The sequence below is a fragment of the Lottia gigantea genome, assembly GCF_000327385.1.
Source record: "Lottia gigantea unplaced genomic scaffold LOTGIsca_9, whole genome shotgun sequence".
NCBI classification, from domain to species: Eukaryota; Metazoa; Mollusca; class Gastropoda; family Lottiidae; genus Lottia; species Lottia gigantea.
Genome location: NW_008710950.1, coordinates 2,609,742 through 2,633,229, shown reverse-complemented (window position 1 = coordinate 2,633,229; position 23,488 = coordinate 2,609,742). Strand labels below are relative to the sequence as shown.

General features: G+C 31.6%; 3 protein-coding genes across 3 annotated transcripts; 1 reads left to right on the top strand and 2 right to left on the bottom strand.

The window, feature by feature from the left end:
- Window positions 1-757: 757 nt before the first annotated feature.
- Window positions 758-3,963, top strand: LOTGIDRAFT_108795 (hypothetical protein; the record flags this gene model as incomplete). Its single annotated transcript, XM_009068317.1, has 8 exons — window positions 758-990; window positions 1,350-1,443; window positions 1,552-1,680; window positions 1,886-1,985; window positions 2,613-2,673; window positions 2,850-2,968; window positions 3,523-3,590; window positions 3,718-3,963. 8 exons carry the CDS (start codon window positions 758-760, stop codon window positions 3,961-3,963), a joined length of 1,050 nt encoding a protein of 349 aa, XP_009066565.1.
- Window positions 3,964-4,221: 258 nt separating this feature from the next.
- Window positions 4,222-11,839, bottom strand: LOTGIDRAFT_155792 (hypothetical protein; the record flags this gene model as incomplete). The annotated part of the gene is made up of 14 exons (XM_009068316.1): window positions 4,222-4,311; window positions 4,579-4,685; window positions 4,965-5,066; window positions 5,298-5,664; window positions 5,973-6,051; window positions 6,369-6,469; window positions 6,604-6,747; window positions 6,931-7,074; window positions 7,598-7,693; window positions 7,820-7,895; window positions 8,178-8,241; window positions 8,377-8,560; window positions 10,213-10,291; window positions 11,679-11,839. The coding sequence occupies 14 exons, from the start codon at window positions 11,837-11,839 to the stop codon at window positions 4,222-4,224; spliced, it is 1,794 nt and encodes a 597-aa protein (XP_009066564.1).
- A 4,807-nt stretch (window positions 11,840-16,646) lies between these two features.
- Window positions 16,647-21,841, bottom strand: LOTGIDRAFT_155791 (hypothetical protein; the record flags this gene model as incomplete). The annotated part of the gene is made up of 5 exons (XM_009068315.1): window positions 16,647-17,430; window positions 18,600-18,663; window positions 18,898-19,015; window positions 19,147-19,263; window positions 21,746-21,841. The coding sequence occupies 5 exons, from the start codon at window positions 21,839-21,841 to the stop codon at window positions 16,647-16,649; spliced, it is 1,179 nt and encodes a 392-aa protein (XP_009066563.1).
- Window positions 21,842-23,488: the final 1,647 nt, after the last annotated feature.

Below are 23,488 nucleotides of genomic sequence, written 5' to 3'. Positions count from 1 at the left end.
TTGTATCTGCTGGTACATTCGTACATTAGTCAAACCCTATTTGACACTTGCCGCTTGCGCTATGAATTATTAACAAAATAATATAAATGTCTATAGTTGTTTTGTAATTCCGTAGTATTTTGCGACTTTTTTTTTGTTAATTTTGTTTGACTTATTTAGATATTATGTAGCAATATCAAAGACACAAAGGTTAGAAATTCTTAATGATGCGAGCGGCTCAATAATTCTCTTTGAAAAATGGCTGCCCCCATGATTATAAATGTGTATAGTAAATTAAACTTTACTTGTGGGAGATTGATTAATAATGTCATCCATTTTAGGTACACAAAGTCCTTGTCCTGGAGGTCATATTCATCAGTCTGTCACTGAGGACCTCACTCAAAATCAAATATTTTAGACTATAACAAATATAATAGCAATGATACTAATTAATAGCCTGCACAATAAGTAGGCTATATATCAGATAACCTAACATTTTAAGATTTATTTTAGTTTCTGTCTATCATTGTCATGAAGAAAGGCAATACTGTTAACAATCAAAATTATTTTAGTTTTTTGGATCTATGTCAAAAATATTCCACATGTAATTTTGAGTGCATGTCATTTAGATCAGGAAACAGGATATTATGTAGAATGTAAAGCTAGTGAATATTATAGATGCCATATGTAGAAAATGAAATTACTAATTTACATCACCAAACTTCAGTTTTAGTTTGTAATATACAGTAATCTCTATTATCTATTTTATCTTAATTTAATGAAGACGATCTGCTTTCTCTTCAGTCCAGTAACACATCAAATTAGAGGAAAGAAGGTACATACAGCCCTTAAAGTTACAACACAAGCTCTAGCCACAACTAAAGATAAATCTTTAACAAAAGAAAATCAGGAATTTCTAGACAATGTTGTCAATGATCTCTATGCAAATCAACCAGAATACAGAAGTCCATTGGCTGATGGACCTTGGAAAAGGAATGTTTACACTAAAAGGTTTGTCTTTTTGCATATATGGTACTCTTATGAATACATGTATTCAGAAGACAATTCTAATAAACATTTTGATACTTGCTGAGATGGTCCATACAAATGAAATTCTGTATAATCCTTTTAAAAATATGATTTATGTGATAATGGTGTTCTGTAAATGTCATGTCAATTTGATTTAAAATAACTTATCATTTAATGTTTAATAAAAAAAGAAGATGTATGTTTTCTAGCTAAAGATTTTTCCTTACTTATAGGAAAAGGTTAATAGAGGTGTGGCCCTTGTACCATTTACTTTGGAACAACACTATATTGTTCCACATTTCTCAGAATAATATAAATTTGAGTGATTTCAATTATTTCAGAACATTGAGAACAGGGGTATTAGCTATAAAATTAGGTAACCTGCCCCAGTGGTCAAAGGATGGAAAGAAAATTACAACAACATTACTACAGGTAGTTATCATTTCTCTCCAGTAACTTTCAAATTAAAGATGAATGAGTTCTAGTCACCAACATTATTGATTGTATCTGTAGTTAAATGCAAGATTTATTATATCATTTAAGATTGTGGACAATCATGTCATAAGGTACTATTCCCCTGAAGTTTTTAAAACTCAAGCTGGTTGGCTTCCAAGATGGAGTGATAAATATGGTTCTGTTGTTGTTGGAGCTTTAAGTACTGATCCTCGCAAGGTAAGTTAACTGTAATCAGTGTTATTTCTTCATATTAATTAGAAAAATAAACCACTTAATTGTCAACTAAAATGAATTATAGTTGTATTCTGCTCTTCTGTCTATTCAGGTTTTAATGATTCTATATTATGTAAGCTTGCTATTTGAATGGTTATTTATGAGCATCTGCTTAAATATGATTTAATTTTTCATGTTTATTTGACAGTATAATGAGCAGTATAATGAGCAATTTTTAGAAGCTGGTGTTCCACCCAAACGTAAATTAACCAGATTTTTAGTTACTCAAGATGCTGCTATCCAACCTGGTAATGCTTAAACTCACTTTTTAAATAGCTTACAACATTTATGCTTTGTTTTAAAATAATTACATTTTTGTTAAATAGTAATGCTTCTTTATGGAGTATCTTCTGTAATCTTTGATTTAAAATGTTTTAAAGGGACAGGTAGGCAATCAAAGATACTTTAGTCTCAGAAACTGGAATTTTTTAGCTGAGCCAATCAGTAATAGTGTTCACAGCTCATCGTCGACATTTGAGCCATCAAATCCATGTATGTCCAGAATTATCTGTGTTTCAATATAAAATACTCTGTGATATATAGAAAAGACATATTTAGAAATAGGGAGTAAAATTACTAGTTTGAAGCATTTTTAAAGGAATATTGTGATTTTTGCACATTCTAGTAATTTTGAACACTCTTCACATATTTCAAGACTAAAATCAACCCCGAAAATGGTACATCTGCCCCTTTAAGGATTTTGGAAGGCGCAACTCTAAATTATAACTATAAATTTTAAATTTATATTGCTACAATCCTGTCTAGAGTTCTCAGACCACATTGTCTTTTATGATGCTGTTTAAGAAAACTATTCATATTTATAGGAATTTATTTTCTACAATATTTACTTTCATTCTGAATTTTGGTTATTTTAGGTACTCCATTAAATGCAATGCATTTCAGACCTGGTGATTTTGTTGATTGTTCAGCCAAGACGTATGTGTTTTAATATATGTGATAAAAACATGTCATTAATGAATGATTTCTCTTCTGAATTAAACATAATGATCTTTTATTTTCTATGAATTAAATTTCATACTTTGTTTATAAAATAGCGAATATGATCACTCAAATGTTTTATTCAGACAATTAATTGCTTACTTTGTTTGTAGAATTCATCATGGTTTTCAAGGTGCTGTGAAACGGTGGGGTTTTAAAGGCTTACCTAAGACACATGGGACAACAAAGAAACATCGGTCTGTAGGAGGAATAGGTGGTAAAACTATTGTAAGTAGAATTGTTTCATCAAGATAAAATACTGATTTTAAGGTGTATGCTTTTTAAATTGTATGCTTTAATAAACATGTTGTGACATTATTTTTTGTGGAGAGTTTGTGGGTCAAATAATCATTTCCTCACAGAATATAAAAAATGGTTTCCCACTATTGTTCTGAATGGTAGTACTTGATTTTAATGGGATTAAGCAATTAATTTAGTAATTTTGACCAATAATATTCTAGTTAATTTGTACAGTAAAACAAATATGAATTGATCTGTCTGTTCATTTAATAAATATATTTATAAATCATTACATAAATATACACTTTAAATCTTAAAGAAACTTGTGATGAAGAGAGAATAAAAAAATGAAAGATTCTTGTTTTTGTTATCTATATGCTGAAGAAGTTGTACATCACTTGCTTACTGGTACTTGGCAATGGTCTTTGACAAAGTTGTTTTACCTATATATGTAGAATATTTGGCTTAATTCTATGAACTTGCAATTGCTAGCGAGTTTCTCTGCCACCAAACTGTCTTCTTCTTTTTACTAGAAAGCAACATCAGGTGTATGGAAAGGAAAGAAAATGCCTGGAGTAATGGGAGGAAAGTGGAGAACATTAAAAGGACTGAAGGTGAAAACTTAAGACTTTTATTCACCCTTGATAGCCTTGAAACGTTACATAGAAAACTAGAATCTAAAGTCATTTAGAATGACTGCCACATTAAATTTTAATGAGAATTTCTATTATTTTATTACAGATTTTGAGGATTAATACTAAATATAATGTGTTATATGTGAAAGGACAAAATATACCAGGAGAAACACACACATTTGTCCGTATAAATGACACTGTTTTGCCATTACGTAGAAAAACAGAGAATCCACCACCTATGCCAACCTGGTATCCTGAAGATGAATCAGAACAATTAGCTGAGGAATATTTTGATGAAGATTTGTTTCAATTTACAAATGAATCATTAGACTTAAAAACTGGGACTAAATAACCTGTATATAAAACATGATAATGGAGTGTCAGATATTAGTGAACAATGTTTTGTTATATTGATGATGAGAGTATAGTGAAGATCTAACACATGCACAGATATTGAAGACTATTATTATTATGAGTGTGTTGGTTTTCCTTAGCTCAGTACAAGAAACATATTCAGTGGGAAATGGAAAACAAGGTGAAAATCCTTGATGAAGAATTTTGTAACTGAATTTATAAGATAAAAGATTGAAATGAAATAACAGATAACAGGTTAATTGGAATCACTATTATGATGTTTGTCTGTTGATTGTTGATTATTATATTGTAGCATTAATTTCTCTGTACCTCTATAGTTACCACTCTGAAATATGAAAGTAAAACTGTATGTATATGTCCTCAAAAGTTTTTCATCAAACCTTTATACTTGTGTCTCAAACAACTAGAAACTCACCCAAAGCAAGTTTGGCTTGTCATTATACTTTTAGGAAAATCAAATATAACCAAAATTTGTAATCTCATTGCATGAACGTTTTAAATTTAGTTTTTATACGTCCAGATCTTACCTAACATATCAACAAGCTATTAGTTTACTTTGCTATTTTGCGCAACCTTAAAATCAAATACTTACATATCTATCGAAAACTGAAGTAACATCTCTTATTTTGAAGAATTTGCCTTGATTGACTGGTGTGAACATATAATTAGTGCCGTTTACTACACCTTCAGTATCACCATCTATGAAAAGATATGAAATAAAACGTGTCTTACTTTTCTCCACATACCTGATGAAGATCATTTTATTTGTGTTATATACTGAATACGGATGACATTAAATAAGCAGTCATTGAACCAGTCTAATTGCAACTGATATTTAAAGGGACAGTTGCGGCATTTTGGGTATTGATTTTAGTATTGGTAAATAGTCTTCAGAAGTACTAGAAATGTACGTAAATCGCATTATTCTTTTAATAATACTTCAAACAATATATGAAAATAATATACATAAATTCTTACTTGGGAGGTCAAGTCGGACTCCTATCATTAGTGGTGCATCATGTGACTGTTTACCTATATATCCTTTGTATTTAACTATTCCACAATAATTTAAAGGATTCACTAGAAATTATACACACAAAAATTAAAATAACAAATTGATGGATTAAGATTGCACTATTTAATATTATTATCAAACTTGCATGAGCAGGAAAGCGTGCTTGCCTTTCAATCTCAGCATAGTTAAGAATATACATCTGGAATTTCATCCCAATGCTCATATTTATTAAACCAAAAGATAACTAATAATTAGGATGTAAAACTACATTTCAAAGTTGAATTTTGAAATATTACCTTTTTTACGTCCATATCTAGGTTGTTTCTGGGGGGCAATAATTTTAACACGATCACCAATATTAATAATATTATCTAATATTTCTTCACGTTGTTTTGATGATAGATTATTGAATATTTCGTCATCTGATTGTCGTCGATGTGAGAGGAATGAATCGAGGAATGAATCGTTGGATAATGAATCACACTCATTGTGTACTACTTCAGATTGTTTATTCTCATTAAATATATCAAAATCAGTTGTAATATATTTTCTATTCTTATGAGTTCCAGCTACTGTATTAGGTCTAATAGGATATACTATTGCTGTTACCGGTCGACTATTTCTATCATCTTCTATAGTTTGTCTTTTATCTATTTGATCAACCTGAAACAGAAGAATTTGTCTACAGTCAGAAATAAAGTCATATTTTTTTGTTGAATGTCATAAATAGTACAGCTTTGCAGAAGCGTTGCTGCAAAATGAGCTTTTTATTGAAAGAATCTTGGTCAATATACAGTTTTATGTTCAAATAGATAATTCTTTTCAGCTTACTTCTCAAAAATATGTCAAATTGCATAAATTATCATATCATGCAGACAGGATTACAGGTTTCTATTTTTGACCAGGCTATTGACTAGTTTTGAATATTGTAATATCATGAAGAATAATAAATTTGTTTCAAATTTTCTCACCAGGCCAATGGTCATAAATGTTGATTTATGACATGCTGATTGAGATCTTAGAGGCATTGTTCTTCTGTTCAATCCAAAACTATAATATAAAATCTTATACCAGATTTTGTGCTTAATACAGCCCCATCGTTATGGTGGGGGCTGGGCCCTGCTAGTGAGAATTAAGCCCCAGCAAAACCTTTTTCAGTTCAGCAGATTAATTATTACAGTGTCTTTGTACAAAAACAAACAGATATATCTCAAAGTTGTCAGAAATGACTTTCATTATTCAAATTGTCTGAGCCCCAGCACTAATTCATTCCTGGCGTCGGGGACAGCTTAATAACCTTAAACAGGTTCAACTTAAAATGTTCTGTTATATTAAGACTATTAATAAGCTGAAAAGATTTTATTTACCTTGGATCTGAACGAATTAATTTACTTAATTTATCTATCGATGATCTTAAATCATTCACTTCTTCATATTGAACTTCAGATTTAGGACTGTTTATTATTTTCTGAAAACAAGAAAATGTTAATAAGTTTGCTTTGTGGAGTTTGTTATTTGTCCTTTATTTGATATGTAAGAATTTGAGCGCAGCAGGCAAAGCATTAGTTAAGTTTTGTTTACTGCATGATGTGAGCTACCTACCTTAGCTTGTTCTAAAGTTTGTAGTTTTTGTATCATGACAGTATCTTTTCCTTTCATCAAAGTTTTCAATGTTTCTATTTCATGTTGTGCCAAGGTTAAATCAGTTTTCAATTGCTCTGTTTCTGTCAGCTTATCATTATTCACCTGAAATATAACTCTGTCGTTAGATTTTGGGCTAATTACGTAGTTGATCACTTTCTTGCTAATGTAGAAGTCACTTGATTTCAATTATCTGGTTAAACTTAAGTTGTACTATAATACATAATGGTATTTGTATTGAATATCCGATTTGCTACAAGTAGATGATTGATTGAAACAATAACATACCCTGATTTTATCTTTATATTCTCTTACAGCTTGTTTACTTGCAACCAGTAAAGCTGTTTTTTCTGTTAACTCTTTCTCTAATTCACCTATTTTCTCTTCTTGTTCCGCTAGCTGTTCTCTTAGAATAGGAATTGATTGTAAACCCTAGTGAAAATACACATGTAATAGTTATCAAATAGTTAACATTTTTTTGTCGATAATTTTCAAATGAACTTGCTGCTTTTTAGAATATTGGCATGTTGGCAAAAAATGTATGTCTGTTTTATAATAAAGTACACACTACACAGATCAAATATGTTATACATAAAACCCTAGTGTAATCTAAGCTTCTATTTATAATCCAATAATTAATTGAATTCCTGATTTTTCTATCAAAAGACAGTTTTTCTGAATTTTGATTTTTGGATTGTTAAAAAATAATATTTAATTGCGAAAAAGGGTAAAAGAAAAAATGAAGACGATTGTTAATTCTGAAAGTTGTGAAACTTTACAGGGTTCCTTGGATTTGATTCTGTGTCGATTGGTTGCATTTGAGCACCTTAAATGAAAGATTGTGTAATGCAGACTAGTGTAATGGCATGCCCAATCACAGCTCTTTGATGCACACATTTTTGTCAGTTTTGCACATGAAAAGTGTATTTTGGCAAGTAGAATTATATTGACCTACCCTCTCTATACTTTCATTTGTCATTAGTTCTTGGCGAACTTGTTTCTTCAAATCATCAATTGTAAGCTCCAAATCTTTACTTTTTTTAGTTGCTGCCTGGAGAAAAATATAATTCTAATTTGATTCACCAGAAATGTAAACATACACGATGAAATTTTCAGTTAGAATTAGATATGAATTAATCATGAACGGAATTAACTACCGAGTAGTACTGAATATTACCTTTAATTCTCGTTCAGTGTCATCATTTTTCAATTTCATTCTTCTTAATTCCGAGTCCTTCCCCCTGCAATCACCTCTAAAGTTATAAAAAAGCATTTTTATTATCATAAAAGGTCAATGTATGGTCAGCTAGTTGATTGGTATTAATTTTATATTACCCCGCTTTATTTGGAATCGAGTTTTCTTAAGAAGTTAGTTGTTGAAAGTAAAAGTGGTTACTGTTGAACAAAATGATAAACTATCGAAATGATAGTGAAGCCGATATGGACATCAATTATTGATCAATTACGAAGCTCTAGAGAACTGGCTGTTTTATCTAATTGCATAAAATAAAATTTTAGTAGGATTGAGGACTTACTGACTAGTCTCCAACAATTTCTTGGTAGATTCAAGTGTAATTTCTGCTTTCTCTACTTCTGAAGCTGAAATGCAACATGATTTTAAACATTTTTTCTCCTGTAGTGAGTTCATTCATGGCCTAATCTATAGTTTATAGTAATATAATATATAATTATGTAGATAAGATGTTTTGAATCAAGCATTCATTATATTGATACCTTTAATTTCCAAGTTCCTTATTCGATCATCAGAAGCTGCAATGTGTTTCTCCAATTTATCTATAGCTTCCGATTTTCTTTTCAACTCCAAACGTAGTTTTTCATTAGTATCAGCAAAATGTCTGAGTTTTTGATTTGCTTCTGTTTGATTAGATGTAAGCTCTTGTAGCTGAAGTTGAAGTTGCTGAAATTGCAAGAAAAATTGAATAGCTGTTGGTTCCTTTGATTATCAATAATTGTTAATCTGTTACAACGTTGTTATACGCACCAACAGTCATTATTTTATGGACTATAATCGTCCATTTCAATGAATTTATATTTTTAACCATGGTCTCTTTATTCAATGGTAATGCATTTTCTATGACCCTTGACTATCCAAAATACACACAGATTGTAATACAAGGCCATAATGAAAGAGGACATTTTCATGCAGTAACTAATATCGTGATGACTTATTGCCAATGTTCTAGTCAAACTAGGGATCGTGGAACTCAAACAGCACACTATATCTCCATCTTTCTCTTGCGATTTGCTTCAATCATTACCACATTAAGGTAGCTATACAGAACTAGGTTAAATATAAAGAAGGTGGGTTAAGAAGCACTCGATCATATAAAGCCCATTGATTACCTGTCATTTGTGTATTATCAAAATGCTTTTTTCGTTTTTCTACCTTTTTCTCGAGTAATATACCTAAGACACAATTATAATTCAGAAACTGAAGTTACCTGATTGGGAACTGGGTTCTTCCCAAATCTGTTGGATAAAAAAAAGAGGGGGGGGGGGGCGGTATTCTGTTTTGTTTCGTAGTTCACTTTCGCTTCGAATGGGGCAATGAATTATAACCAGTCCAAACACATTTTTCATGTAAGAGGGATGTCCGTGCTGGTAATTTTTTTATGTCTTAGATGTTTCTTAATATTCTATAAAATAATTAAAATTGGTTTGTTTCTTTATGAATCCCCCACTTTGACCCATATTTCATGAGTAAGCGACTCGACAAAGGCTGTAAACTGCGTCACTTATTTTCGTGTAAAATGTTTGATCTATAAATTAGTCGATAAAAACACGTTGTATGGATACTCTATATTATAATTATCATTTCTCAGTATTTATCTTTAATATCATGTCACTATAACTAATGACAATGCTTTCAAAGAACAATGATTTGAAAAAAAAGTGTGTCAGTCAAAATAAGATAAGTAATACGTAAGAGTAATTTATTTCTAAAACAAGAATATGGCCTGCATTGTGTTCCAAACAATTTTTCCGGTGACATGGTATTAGCTATTGAATTAGCGTGACTTTTATCTGAGGAATATATTCCAGCAGACGACATCGGAATTCCGATTACACCTTGGGATTATAAGAAAATTTGGCCGATAAAAAATTTGTAATAATTTAAAACCGCTATTTTGTATATGTTCGAAATAGATAACAATTTTGACATTAATTTGGAAGAATAGGAAAAAATCTGCAGGTTGGCGTTGTAGAGATAACCCATGTTTATCATAACATGCAAATGCGGAGGTTACGCGAGGTCGCACATGTAAATTATTTATCATTTCCGGAGATAAACGAAATTACGTTCGCACGAAATTAGGTTACGTAACTGTAGTTAAGAGTTTCATGCGTTTTCAATTTTCATATTTACAAAACTAACCGAATGTTTAAGCTTGTGCTTGGCTGTTTTGGTAATCACGTGACATCGTGAATAATTATTACCTTAGTCCCTTTTATATTATAGGTAAACAAGGTAGAAATATGTGGCGTGTTGAAGAGACACAGCTTCGCAATATCGACGTTCTTTGATTATAAGAGATATATAGTTATTACCTTTTTCTCCTCATTTTCCTTTTTCAATTGACCTTTGACTTCCTCTAGTTCAGCTGTCTTGGCTTTTAATTCTTTATCTCTGTAAATCAAAATTTTCATAGAATAAAACCAAAATATTTTGCAATGATTTAATCAATGAAAAAACTACTTACGTTGCTGGTCCAGTGGGAAGACAGCTGTACCTTCTTGATACTGTACCTACTTTGGACATAACCCAATTTCCCCTTTAGCGGATATCACTTGTTGCTTTCTATAATTCAATCGTCCTCGTGTTTGAGAAATATCTGATCACCTTTGATTAATATGAGATCCATTTTGTTTGCTTGCCATCTGTAACTAAGGGCGAAAGAAAGTTCCTGAAAAATTTACACTAGTTTTAAAAAATTAAGTTAACTGTATATGACCAAAGACTGGAATCAATAGAAGTACTAAATATTGTATAATACAACAAAGAACAAAATGTCATATTACATGATGGAATAGATATCGACCGATTTCTAATCCCACCATTCGTAAGAACTAGTCAACTCTGAACATAAAGGGATATTCTTGTATTCAGTGAAATATATGCGTTATCAACTGATAAAAATAAATTTTCAGACCCCTAACAGTAATCGGAATAATAATATAACTCCAACTCTTCAATATTGAAAGGGACTATTTTAACTGGAAAAAGAACGATAATACAAGAGAAAAAAGGGTCTGAACGATCATTTTCATGTTAGAAACGTCATAAACATTTGGTTACAGTTTTAATTTCAGGCGAACCCAACGTTTAATATTCATTATGAAAAGTTGTAAATCATGTTTTAATCTGAACCAGTAAAATCCATTTTGTCATCCTCACGATTCGAATGTCAAGACAGTTGGAAAAGAGCATTTAGGTATTGGTCCCTGAATATATACATTCAAACGGAATAGAACTGTAGGGAATGCCTGCAATGGCTTTTAATGGAAATTTATAAGATATTTTGTCGTCGCCCCCTACTCCCATTGACATCAGTGTCAAGACTGGGGTGCAGATAAGTTCCCATTGAGCGTCGAGTGTTCTCCCACATGAAAAGTTTTGAAAAATAGAATTAGGGTGCATTCTGACACATATTTTGGGGCAAAAAAGTATAAAAATCATATTTCTGATTTATGAAGTGGTGGTATCCCACTGCCGCGGCCACTGATTAACATTGAATGTGGATGAATAAGATATCATATCTGATCTATTAAAATGCGTTTTTCGATCATTTCCCGAACGAGTTTGTTAATGAATATAATATCTTTAGATAACTCTTAACGATAGGATCCATTACAGCATGAATGGGATATCTACTGTTAAACTGATATGTGCAGTCTTCTAATGAGTTTTACGTTAGTTGTTAAACCCCCAGAAACAGTGAATTATTAGAAAGACTTTTATTACCTCATGTTTTGAATATCGTTTAAATATTTCGATTACCAGTTTTTCTTCTTACCTTTGAACAGCACGTTTATTATCCACAACAGTTTGAGCTAATGTCGAAAAGCTTGTCCTGTGTTTGAGCATTCTATCTTTACATTGAGACTCAAAGCCAGGTATTTCCGATGTTTTCTTGGCTGCTTTCTGCCATATCGCAGCTGTCTTTAACTTCGACATGTTTTGATCGATAGGTTATAATATTAATACTTCTTAATGCTTGGATTGTATACAAATGTCACTTATACTTCATAGATTCATCATTACTTCATTAGACACAAAAAGTAACCTTGAAGAGATTCGATGTGGTATAACTTATACAAACATCATTTAAAACGGTATGTTTTCCTTAAGAAACGCTACATGATATTATGATCATCTAGATGTGAACAATCGTACATTACTTAAAGAACATGTTAAAACGGAGACTTTAAGTCATAATGTTGACAATGCCAATTATTGCTTGCATGGTCATGGTATCGAGCTTTAGACAAGAATCAGATAAATTGGAACGGCACAGAATTGTATATTTCCACAATGAAAGGCAATTGCAACAATTATCAAAAAATACTAAGATATATCCATGATATTTGATATTTCACAGCAATATGCACAAATTATGTTTGATAAGACATGCATTCCATGTAATCCGGTAACTATATGTTTCTACATTAGTTGGTGTTATTATACTGTTAAATACCAACGTCATCGCTTTAAAATGAACACTTTAGATTCATGACAACATGCAACTTTTATCATGTGATGCCTTTTGATGTTTACAATAGAATCTCTTTGTAACTATGGAACTGGCAAATACTGAACACCAGCAAGTTACGCATGAACTATAATTGGAGATTATTTGCCTTATTCTAGTTAAAATAATATCATTGTCACTTCTTTAAATTCACGTTTTAACAATATTCTTCTTAATCCTTTGACACCGTAAGCATAGACAAAATCATATATTCAAACAAATTACAAGTATGCAAAATCAAAAATGATTTTATCCACTTTCAACCATATTTGATATCAACGTCAAAAATTTAACCAAAAATTGGTTTTTAATCATTTCAGAATGTTTCAATGCCTATTGTACGTGAATTCAACACACGTCAATAAAAGAGGTTAAAAATTAATTAAGTTCGCTGTTTCTTTCAGTCGTAAGGCGATCAGTGTGAAAAAGACAACTTCAATAGGCATTCTATTTTCAGTAGCCTACGTATGTTCACTATAAATGCTAATCCTTTTGATGCCTTTTTATACGCCCACATGGAAATGTGAACGTATATTGCGGTCGCCACCGTCCGTCGGTCCGCCCGTGCGTCCATATTTATTGTTTACACAATTGAGGCTACAGCTTTTTTCTGATCTTGATAAAACTTGGTATGCATGTATATAATGATGAGATCTCGGTCAAGTTCGAAATAGGTAACAATCGGATGAAAGGTTTCAGAGTTATTGCCCTTGACTTAGTGAAAACGCATTAAATTTGGCTTGTATGCACGATAAAGGCTGCAATTTTTATCTGATCTTGATGAAACTTAGCATGCTTGTATATATTCATGAGATCTCGGTCAAGGCAATGATCGGATGAACGGTTTCAGAGTTATTGCTTAGTAAAAACGCTTCAAATTTGGCTTGTAGTCATGATACAGGGTGCAGTTTTTATCTGATATCGATGAAACTTGGTATGCATGTATAAATTGATGAGATCAAAAAGTTCAAAAATGGTGAATTAATTCAATGCGTCTAATTTGGCTTGTAGACCTGATAGAGACTACATTTTTTATCCGATCTTGATGATACTTGATACTTGGTATGAGACCTTAGTAAAGCTTGAAATTAGTAACAATCGGGTGATTGGTTTCACATATTAAACCACTACAGACTTTGTTATCATTTCTGACAGCTGATACTGGGCGTATGTTACCTTGCCTGGCAAGCTATCTTTCATAAATCTATTCAAATCAAAATAAACGTCCTTCTTTGCATGTGAAATTCTCGAGCAGATTATAGATTATATATTATAGAATGTGATGTAAATTGAACAGAGCATAACATTATATATATCAATCAATATATAGGACACAGCTTTGAAATGACATTAGCATAAGGATCAAACAGAGCCTTTTTTATTATTAGGATTTTATGATCGCATCGGAAATAGATTCGAATGCCAAGTAATAATTTCGCATGATCATTATTAGGCCCAGGAACACATTCCCTCAATAAAGGTACAAATTAAACATTTACCCCAATGGTAAGGACAAATTAAACCTTTACCCCAATATAGGAACAAATGCAATATTTACTTCAATAGTAGGGACAGATTCAAAATTTACCTCAATAGAAGGGACAAATTAAACAATTACCTCAATAGTAGGGACTCATTAAACATTTACCCCAATGGTAAATACAAATTAAACATTTACCCCAATATAGGAACAGATTCAAAATTTACCTCAATAGAAGGGACAAATTAAACAATTACCTCAATAGTAGGGACTCATTAAACATTTACCCCAATGGTAAGGACAAATTAAACATTTACCCCAATATAGGAACAAATTCAATATTTACTTCAATAGTAGGGACAGATTCAAAATTTACCTCAATAGAAGGGACAAATTTAACATTTACCCCAATAGTAGGGACAAGTTAAACATTAACCTCAATGCTAGGGACTAATTAAACACTTATTTCAATAGTAGAGGGAAAAGTTAAACAGTTATCTCAATGCTGAGGACTAATTAAACATTTATCTCAAAAGTAGGGACATATAGATATCTATCTGAAACAATGTAGAATATGTTTTGTTAGAAAAGAGTACTTCTATTTGTTACCTTAACGTGATAATTTGTTGAAATTCTTCCTCGAGTAGAGTTCTTTTACTAACTTTTCTTTTAAAGACTTGGAGAACTTCATCTTCTACTTTTTTATCCATTACGAGTTGTTAAATTTTTATTTGATCAAGATCGTCCATTATCTCTAAATTGAATACACTCGAGACCTACGCTCGTATAGGATAGCCTGTGAATAAACACGCGTAACTAGCTACCATTAAATGGCGCCTGCATGACATTAATTACAATGGTTATTCCTGGCACGATACTAATTAAAACAAATCAAAGATTCGATTCCGTGACAAAGTAAAATGCTTCCTAAAGGTATTGAAGTAGGAATATTTAGATCTTGACCTGTTTAATTATTTAGATATAAACAAGAGGTCATTAACATTCGTGTATTCTATCGGTTTTAACACAGAAAGTAATACATACAAAACAGTATATCTCTATATGGCATCCGTTTAAATGTTTGTTCCGAATCTTTTCAACACATTAAGCTTGTACATAGGTTAAATGGATGATCTGCTTACATGACGTATGGGTCGTTTGAATTGATATAAAGCACAAAGATTATCTTAAAAGACTACGTATATTTGTTTTATTTTATCGTCTTATTATTTACTTATATAGTTCAATGGGTTTAAAGAGTGTCTCTACGGGGGGAATTTCAAAGTACAGTATTTTTGCGGAGGTGTCTTTCATGGAGCGTCTGAGAGGGTTTTCCCAATAAATTATCTGAAAACTTGAATTGATTTTGGTGCATTTGGACATATATTTTGGGACAAAAAAATCATATTTTTAAATTTGTTAAAAATAAAGTGGGGGTATAATCGGGGGTGCAAGCCATTTTTCTAGGGGAGCAAATGCCCCCTCTGTACCCTCACTTTAGCAAAGTTTTTTTCGTTATTCCCTTTAAAAAATATCAAATAAAATATACCTTGTCGATTTTCTAGGATTAAGTAATCTGCTTGCTACATCAGAGCTAAATCCGGCTACTTTATCTTTACCAGAATCATATTTCCTGCTGGATGCAATACTGACGTCATCACCACCACCAAATTCACTGGTACAATCTGATGAACAACGTCTAGTGGAAAATAAGAAAGATGAATATTGTCTTATACTGTGATCCGAATTCGATTGATATTAAATGATTCCTTAAAAAAGCTTTCTATATGATTCGCTTACCAGCTTGTTAAAGCCAAATTTGTGCAAATTATTGAAAGGTTGTTCTAAGAACTAATAGTATTGTAGCTTCACTTCGCGACATTCAAACTTTGTGCAAGGTCTCTATACATTGACATAATGGAATTTGAACGCCACCACAATTCTGATACCAAATAAAACTTTTCAGGAAGTTGAGAAAATTTCGAATTGTACTGATGCTATAATATAGAATACAATAAAATATATAAAATGTATGACACATAAAAATGATAAGTGAATAAGTCATTTCTTACCTCACATGGGTCATCGTTATATTTCGATCTCCAATATTTGACTCTTACTGGTAAGTTATGAGTGGAAACTACTTTTATTTTTATTTATACAAGGGTCAGTTCGGTTAACAAATATTTTATAAAGTGACAGAATGGTTCATACTACTAATACTGAATACTGGGGTTTATTCATAACAATAGCCCTAATATGTACTAAATGTTTAACAATTGTTCGTATTCACCTTAACATGAAACAGGAACATTGATTGTTTATGGATCTCTGTCAACCTCTGAATGACCATTATGTTATTTACGAATAAATCATTACAGTTTGAGCCAGAAATAATCAGCCCTAACCCTTATATATATCAACATTTTCATTTGATAATATATTTTCGTTTTAAACGTTGAATACTGTATAAAATTACCATATAGCCAGACTTGATTGTTCGAAGGGGCAATGGTGTATGGTGTTTTGTTGCAGTAATGGAACTGGTGGGTTGTCACAAATTTCGATATGTATAAATACAAAAATTCTTCTTGTTCTTTACGTCAGTTATAAAATAAATCCCTTGGATTTTTTTTCAACGCATGCAATTTATTCAAAATAGTACAAACACATGACATTTCATATAAGGCCTTTTATATCTCGAATAATTCAGGTGTAACAGAGAGCCAATATGACTATTAGGTGGTGTTTTATTATCCACTGTTAGTGTCATACTGGAAATTAAGGAAAGATACCAAATGATCTAACGCGAGTTTAGCTTCCTTAAACTGTAAAAGACATTTGTGTGCGAAATGAAAGAAACCATGGAAACCCTTAAAATAATGGCGTAGTTTGACCTTTACCCCTGATCTTTGTAATCTATCAGAATACATAATAGCTTCATCTCTTAACACGTCATACTGAGATGTAATAATATAAGCATTTGGAACTCCTGATACATCAGAAGCAAACATAGGACACAGTCGATAGTCTTTAACGAGTGAATCAAACACAACTGATATCCTTTCAGATTGTTGTTTAGGACGGACAGTTTTTCTCCGAGTTATGTTTAAATGCTTTGGAATACGTTCCTTGCTGTTGATTAAACTCCAATATTTTGAATGGAGTTTCAAAGAAATGTGTTTATTTTGTAATAATATGGGTTTAAAGTCCAAGGACATTCCAGCATATCTTAACCAAGCTGCTGCTGACTTCTCCGGTGACGTTAACCCTGCAAGGATATCGTTATTATCTATATAAGATGGCGTTTTAAAGTTCATCATCTGTAAGGCAGGATTAATAAGTAACTGTAGTCTAATGTTATCTTTTAATGTGATAGCAACGGCAGCTGCCAGATTTCCACCAGAACCATCACCAGCTACTGAGATAGAATCGGGTTTGATGTTAAAATTAGTATGATTATAGATCACATATTCTGTAACTGCTAAACAGTCTTCATATGCAGCTGGGAATACATCTTGTGGGGCTTTTCTGTAGCTGAAAAAATAAAAGCAATATGATACAGCAAAACTTCCAACATTACCTGCATGGACACTCGAGACATAGAGGGCGTACCAAAATTCATGAAGATAGCTTGCCAGGCAAGGTAATATACGCCCATTGGCAGCTTTGATTTTAAATAAAAATATTTGGCAGTACAGTAACAATTAGCAGTATGAAATATTCAACCTTCAGAAATACGCTTCTTTTGTACTTTTTGAGGCGATACTGAATAACATTACCAAGTTTCATCAAAATCTGTCAAGAATTATGCCCTCTAGAGTGTTTACAGGCTAAAACTTGAACGCGTTTTTAAGAACAAGGGCAAAAATATTTTTCGATTTTTCTGATTATCGCTAGGGTTCATCTTTGGGTGATTTTGTCAAAATCCATCAAGAATTGTGCCTTCTAGAGTGTTTAGGTGCTACAAATTTAACGCCTTTTAAAGAACACGGGCAATAACTGATACCAATTATTTTTTTATTTTTCCCATAGGGTTCATCCTTAGGTGACAACAAACACTCACACCAGCAACTAAAATCATACTAATGACTAACTAATTTTCACATAATCAATAGACTTATCTATTGCTCTGTGACCTAGGCCAGTGCTTTCACTGAGACTCGTCTCAATACACCCTAACACCAGGTTTCGTCAAAATCTGTCAATAATTGAACCTTCTAGAGCCAAAAATTGAACGCGGTTTTTTCATGAACAAGGGCAATAGCTCATACTAATTATTTTTAGATTATTCTGATTTTCCATAGGGTTCATCCTTGGGTGATTACTAACACTCATACCAAGTTTCATTTAAATCCGTCAAAATTTGTGCCTTCTGGAATTTTTATAACTAACATTTGAACGCGTTTTCGCGTGATTACTAACAACCATACCAAGTTTCGTCGAAATCAGTCAAGAATCGTGCCTTGTAGAGTTTTTACGAGCAATTGTGGACAGGCCGACGAATGGACGGACATGGGTGACGACAATATAGGCCCCCTATTTCATGTGGGCGTACAAAAATAATAACATGTATTAATGAAAACAAAATCCTTGGATGACAATTGGTAGGCCTATACGATTTGATCCTAAAATGCATCATAAACTACCACCGACGAAAAGGGCACCATTAGTATACCCATGTAATTTGCTTTAATCACACTTACTCCACCGCTATTACAATATGATTTGTTTTATTGGCAAAATTTCTCAGAGCTGCATTGTATGTACCTGGAATCAAGATGTAAATATATCAAAGGCTGGAAAATGGATAAAGACGACAATATATAGCCACTTACATTTGTCGCAATACCCGTATAAAAAACGAGCAACAAAAGTGAATTTCAGATTCTACGTGCAATCAATGGGTAACTTATAGGTAGTATCGTCAACAAATTGATAATATATGCATACACTGCTGAATTTCTACTATATAACAATGATGTATGACTGACTTATAATTACCAACAGAAAACCAGGTCCAACCACCACCGTGAAAGAAGACAAATACCGGAAGTGGTTTAGTTTGACGTGATGGCGTATAAATATGGACTGGAACACCATTCAAAACAGTTTCTGTAATCTGAAATTAGAAAAAGATCTTTCTTGTCTGCAAATTTTCTCTGCCTATTCGGACATTGGAATGGAATTGTTTAAATCTAATCTGAAATGATTCCTTTAACATAGTGTCGAAAACAATAACATAAACTTTACCTCTATGTTGTAGTCAATATAAGCTACAGGATTAGTCAACAGAGCCAATACTAAATCAACAATTATCTTCAATGGTTTAGATGCTGGGCTTATTCTTAAATATTCAAATATTCCCTCCTGAAATACAAAAGATAGGTTCAAATAAATAAAATCAGATAAAGTAGAGCAACACAGTACTATTTACAACATATTATCAACTGCTTCTATTTTACTTAAAATAGTTCAGAACAGTTCATTTTTAAAGGGATACTACGTCTTAAAATAAACATAAAATTTTAAATTTTAAACTTTGCCAATAAGAGCATCAGCAGTAGATATACCTGGTGTAAAAAATAAGATAGCATATAATCCGATAAATCCAAAAAACTTAATATAAATGCAATTAACTATTGAAACTAAAGAATTATTACTTAGTTTTATGAATTTTCCAATTTTCTAGATTTTACAGGGATTCTGTTGTAACTTTATGACACCAGGTAAGCTAACTGATGAATATATACTCATATTGACCATTCTTGAGAATGAAATTTTATGCTCATTCTAAGACGTAGTAGGCTATCACTTTAAGTAAGATTGAGCCCATTTGTATATATAAATGGATTGGAACTCATTTGTATATAATTTGATTAGAACCCATTTTTAATTAATTGGAATTGGACCCATTTACTTAATTAGAATTGGACCTATTTTTACTTAATTAAATGGGGCCTATTTTTAAATTTTCATATTCGAACCCAAATGAAACAATTTTTAATTAATTAGAATGGGACTTATTTTCAATTAATTAGAACAGAACTAAAATCATTTAGAATGGAACCCATTTTAATCAGTTAAAATTGGACTCATTTCTTAATCAATTAGAATGGGACCCATTTTTCATTATTAGAATGGACATTTTTTATTGATTAATTTTAAATTAATATTAATTAGAACAAAACACATTTTTACGAATCATTTCTACTTAAGTAGACTTAAACCATTTAAAAAAAACAGAATGGAAAATATTACTAATTAAGTCAGATGGAACACATTTCTAATTAAGTCTGATGGAACATATTTCTAATTAAGTCAGATGGAATATATTTCTAATTAAGTCAGATGGAACATATTTCTAATTAAGTCACATGGAACATATTTCTAATTAAGATGGAACATATTTCTAATTAAGTCAGATGGAACATATTTCTAATTAAGTCAGATGGAATATATTTCTAATTAAGTAAGATGGAACATATTTGTAATTAAGTAAGATGGAACACATTTCTAATTAAGTCTGATGGAACATATTTCTACTTAAGTAAGATGGAACATATTTCTAATTAAGTCAGATGGAACATATTTCTAATTAAGTCTGATGGAACATATTTCTAATTAAGTAAGATGGAATACATTTCTAATTAAGTCTGATGGAACATATTTATAATTAAGTCAGATGGAATATATTTCTAATTAAGTCAGATGGAACACATTTCTAATTAAGTAAGATGGAAAATATTTCTAATTAAGTCAGATGGAACATATTTCTAATTAAGTCAGATGGAACATATTTCTAATTAAGTCAGATTGAACATATCTATCTTACTCAAGTACAGTTCATATTAACTCATTTCTATCTTACTCAAGAACAGTTCCTATTAACTCAATTCTATTTTACTCAAGAACAGTTCATATTAACTCAATTTTATCTTACTTAAGCACAGTTCATATTAACTCAATTCTATTTTACTCAAGAACAGTTCATATTAACTTGTTTCTATCTTACTCAAGAACAGTCCATATCAACTCATTTCTATCTTACTCAAGTATAGTTCATATTAACTCATTTCTATCTTACTTAAGAACAGTTCATATTAACTCATTTCTATCTTACTCAAGAACAGTCCATATTAACTCATTTCTATCTTACTCAATAACAGTTCATATTAACTCATTTCTATCTTACTCAATAACAGTTCATATTAACTCATTTCTATCTTACTCCAGCACAGTCCATATTAACTCATTTCTATCTTACACAAATACAGTTCACATTAACTCATTTCTATCTTACTCAAGAATAGTTCATATAAACTTCATTCTATCTTACAAAAGTCTCAAATAGGTTTCAAATATGTATTTCTATCTCACTCAAGCATAGTTTACATTAACTCATTTGTATCTTACTCATGTACTATTCTTATCGACTCATTTCTATCTTACAAAAATCTCAAGTATTGTTCATATCAACTCATTTCTTTCTCCTCGCTTATAGTTCACATTTCGTTTAAAAACAGTCTATACTGTCGAGCAGTTTTCAATGTTATGCGATGAATATCTATTGACTAGGCACTGATTAAACACCCTTGTCTATTTACAGTTCTTTTTGACGTTTACGATTGTCTATTAACAAGATGCTCCGAGATTTACATGAAAGTTCATTGAAAGGCCTAAATAGCTTCCTGAAGATTTCTATTCAACAGATCTGTTAAGGTCTTACATGGCTGCCCATTAACAGTTGTATGTGACATGAATGCAGCCTAAACAGTTCAGGTTTGACATTGTGATCGACATAAAAATCTATCAAAGCGGTTGTGTGGCTGGCATTGTCTTTAGTACTTACCAAAAATCTCGTGATTCTTCCAAGTTCATCAATAAGTTTGAGTTTTTGTGGCTGGTCTATATCCGGTGGCACTGGTCTGTGGATTAAACCATACATTCTGTATGCTATCAATAATATACTTATTGATAAAATAACCAAAAACGTCCTTGTACACACCATTCTCTTTTCTCTGAAATTTGTATATATTATCGAGAGAAAAACTAATTAAGGAGGAGCATATTTGACTTTAATTTCGCTTCAAAATCAGATTAAATAGTTCAATAAGTTACCTTCTTTTTATAGGTCTTGTATACAGCAATACATGGTTTACTGAAAACTGTGTGATGCTATATCTTATCGTACAAGTATCGGTAAGATTTGGTCCAATTGTTTAAACTGGTGTCCAAGGTACACTTTGTACTGATAGCATATAACATTTTATTTTGACATCATATCAAATCAAATGCGCTCTTGAATACACATGTACACTATTTTATAACATTTCAAACAATTTTTTTGTTTGTTTAATTATTCATATCTTCTATCTAAAGTATCCTTTTCCCATAATGTTATTTTATTTATTTAAGCAAATCCAAAATAGGAAATGAACTTCGTTCTCTGTATAATATCCCTTGTTTATTTATACATATTTATATACATGTATGGTTCAATTTTACGTTGTACACGATCATTACGCACAATACATTAATTTATTTGAATTTAGTTTATAAAACGCTTACAGGAAATATGAACTGTAGGTCATTTACATATCGTATCCTCGCAATTAAATGGTCATTTTAACAATAGGATTCAGCTGTCAACTGACTTTCTAAGGCCTACGTTTACTTCTCTTTTCACTTTTATTCCTCAGTTAGCTTCACATTTAGGATCACTGTCATTTAGGCACAAATATGTTGAGCACGTCAGTTATAGACACGTACTTCAGGCACACGTTATATTGTGCCTAATATTAGTGTGACTAAAAAGCGTCTGCCTCAGTGAATATGTGCTTAACTAAAGGTGTGACTACATATTATTGTCTATATCATTATGATCTGTGCCCAAATGAACGTGTGCCTAAAGTACCGTGTCTAACGGCAGTGGTTATTTACCACTGGCGTGGTAAGCGAGGTAAATAGTCAGAAGTACCCCTACAGCTATTTACCACGGCGTGGTAACTTGTTAAATTAGGCCAATGTCACCATGTTAGTCTATGGAGACAAAACGTGGTAACTAAATTTTACCACGTTTTTGTTTCTTTGGTGGATTTCATCCGATTTTTTTTCAAATTTTAAAAAATCACACTTTTTAGGTTTCAAAAATATAAATATTGTGAACATTTCACATTGTTAACACACTAAAATAAGCATTTTAATATCTCTAGCGAAGAAAAATATCCGCCATATTTAATATCGGTGATTATGGTTTTCGGGCATTTTGGATGCTAAATTTCACAGTCTAAAAATTTCTGCAATCGCTATGTGATGTGAACCATAAGGAATGCGTGTTTATGATCATACTTCGGTATTGCGTGCATTTCCAGCTGTCTATTAGTCTGCAATTCGTTTATATATTCATTTTAAAGCTATGCTTTTGACAGACTTTTATTGAATTTTTAATTTCCAAGCTATAATACTGTATATTCCTGGTTCCCAGGCTATTGTAGGAGAAGAGTTTCAGGATTTCTGGTGCCCTTCAACACGACGAACCCAAGCGAACCCCGACACTTTAGTTATCAAAACTAAAGATATAAATAGACTCGGC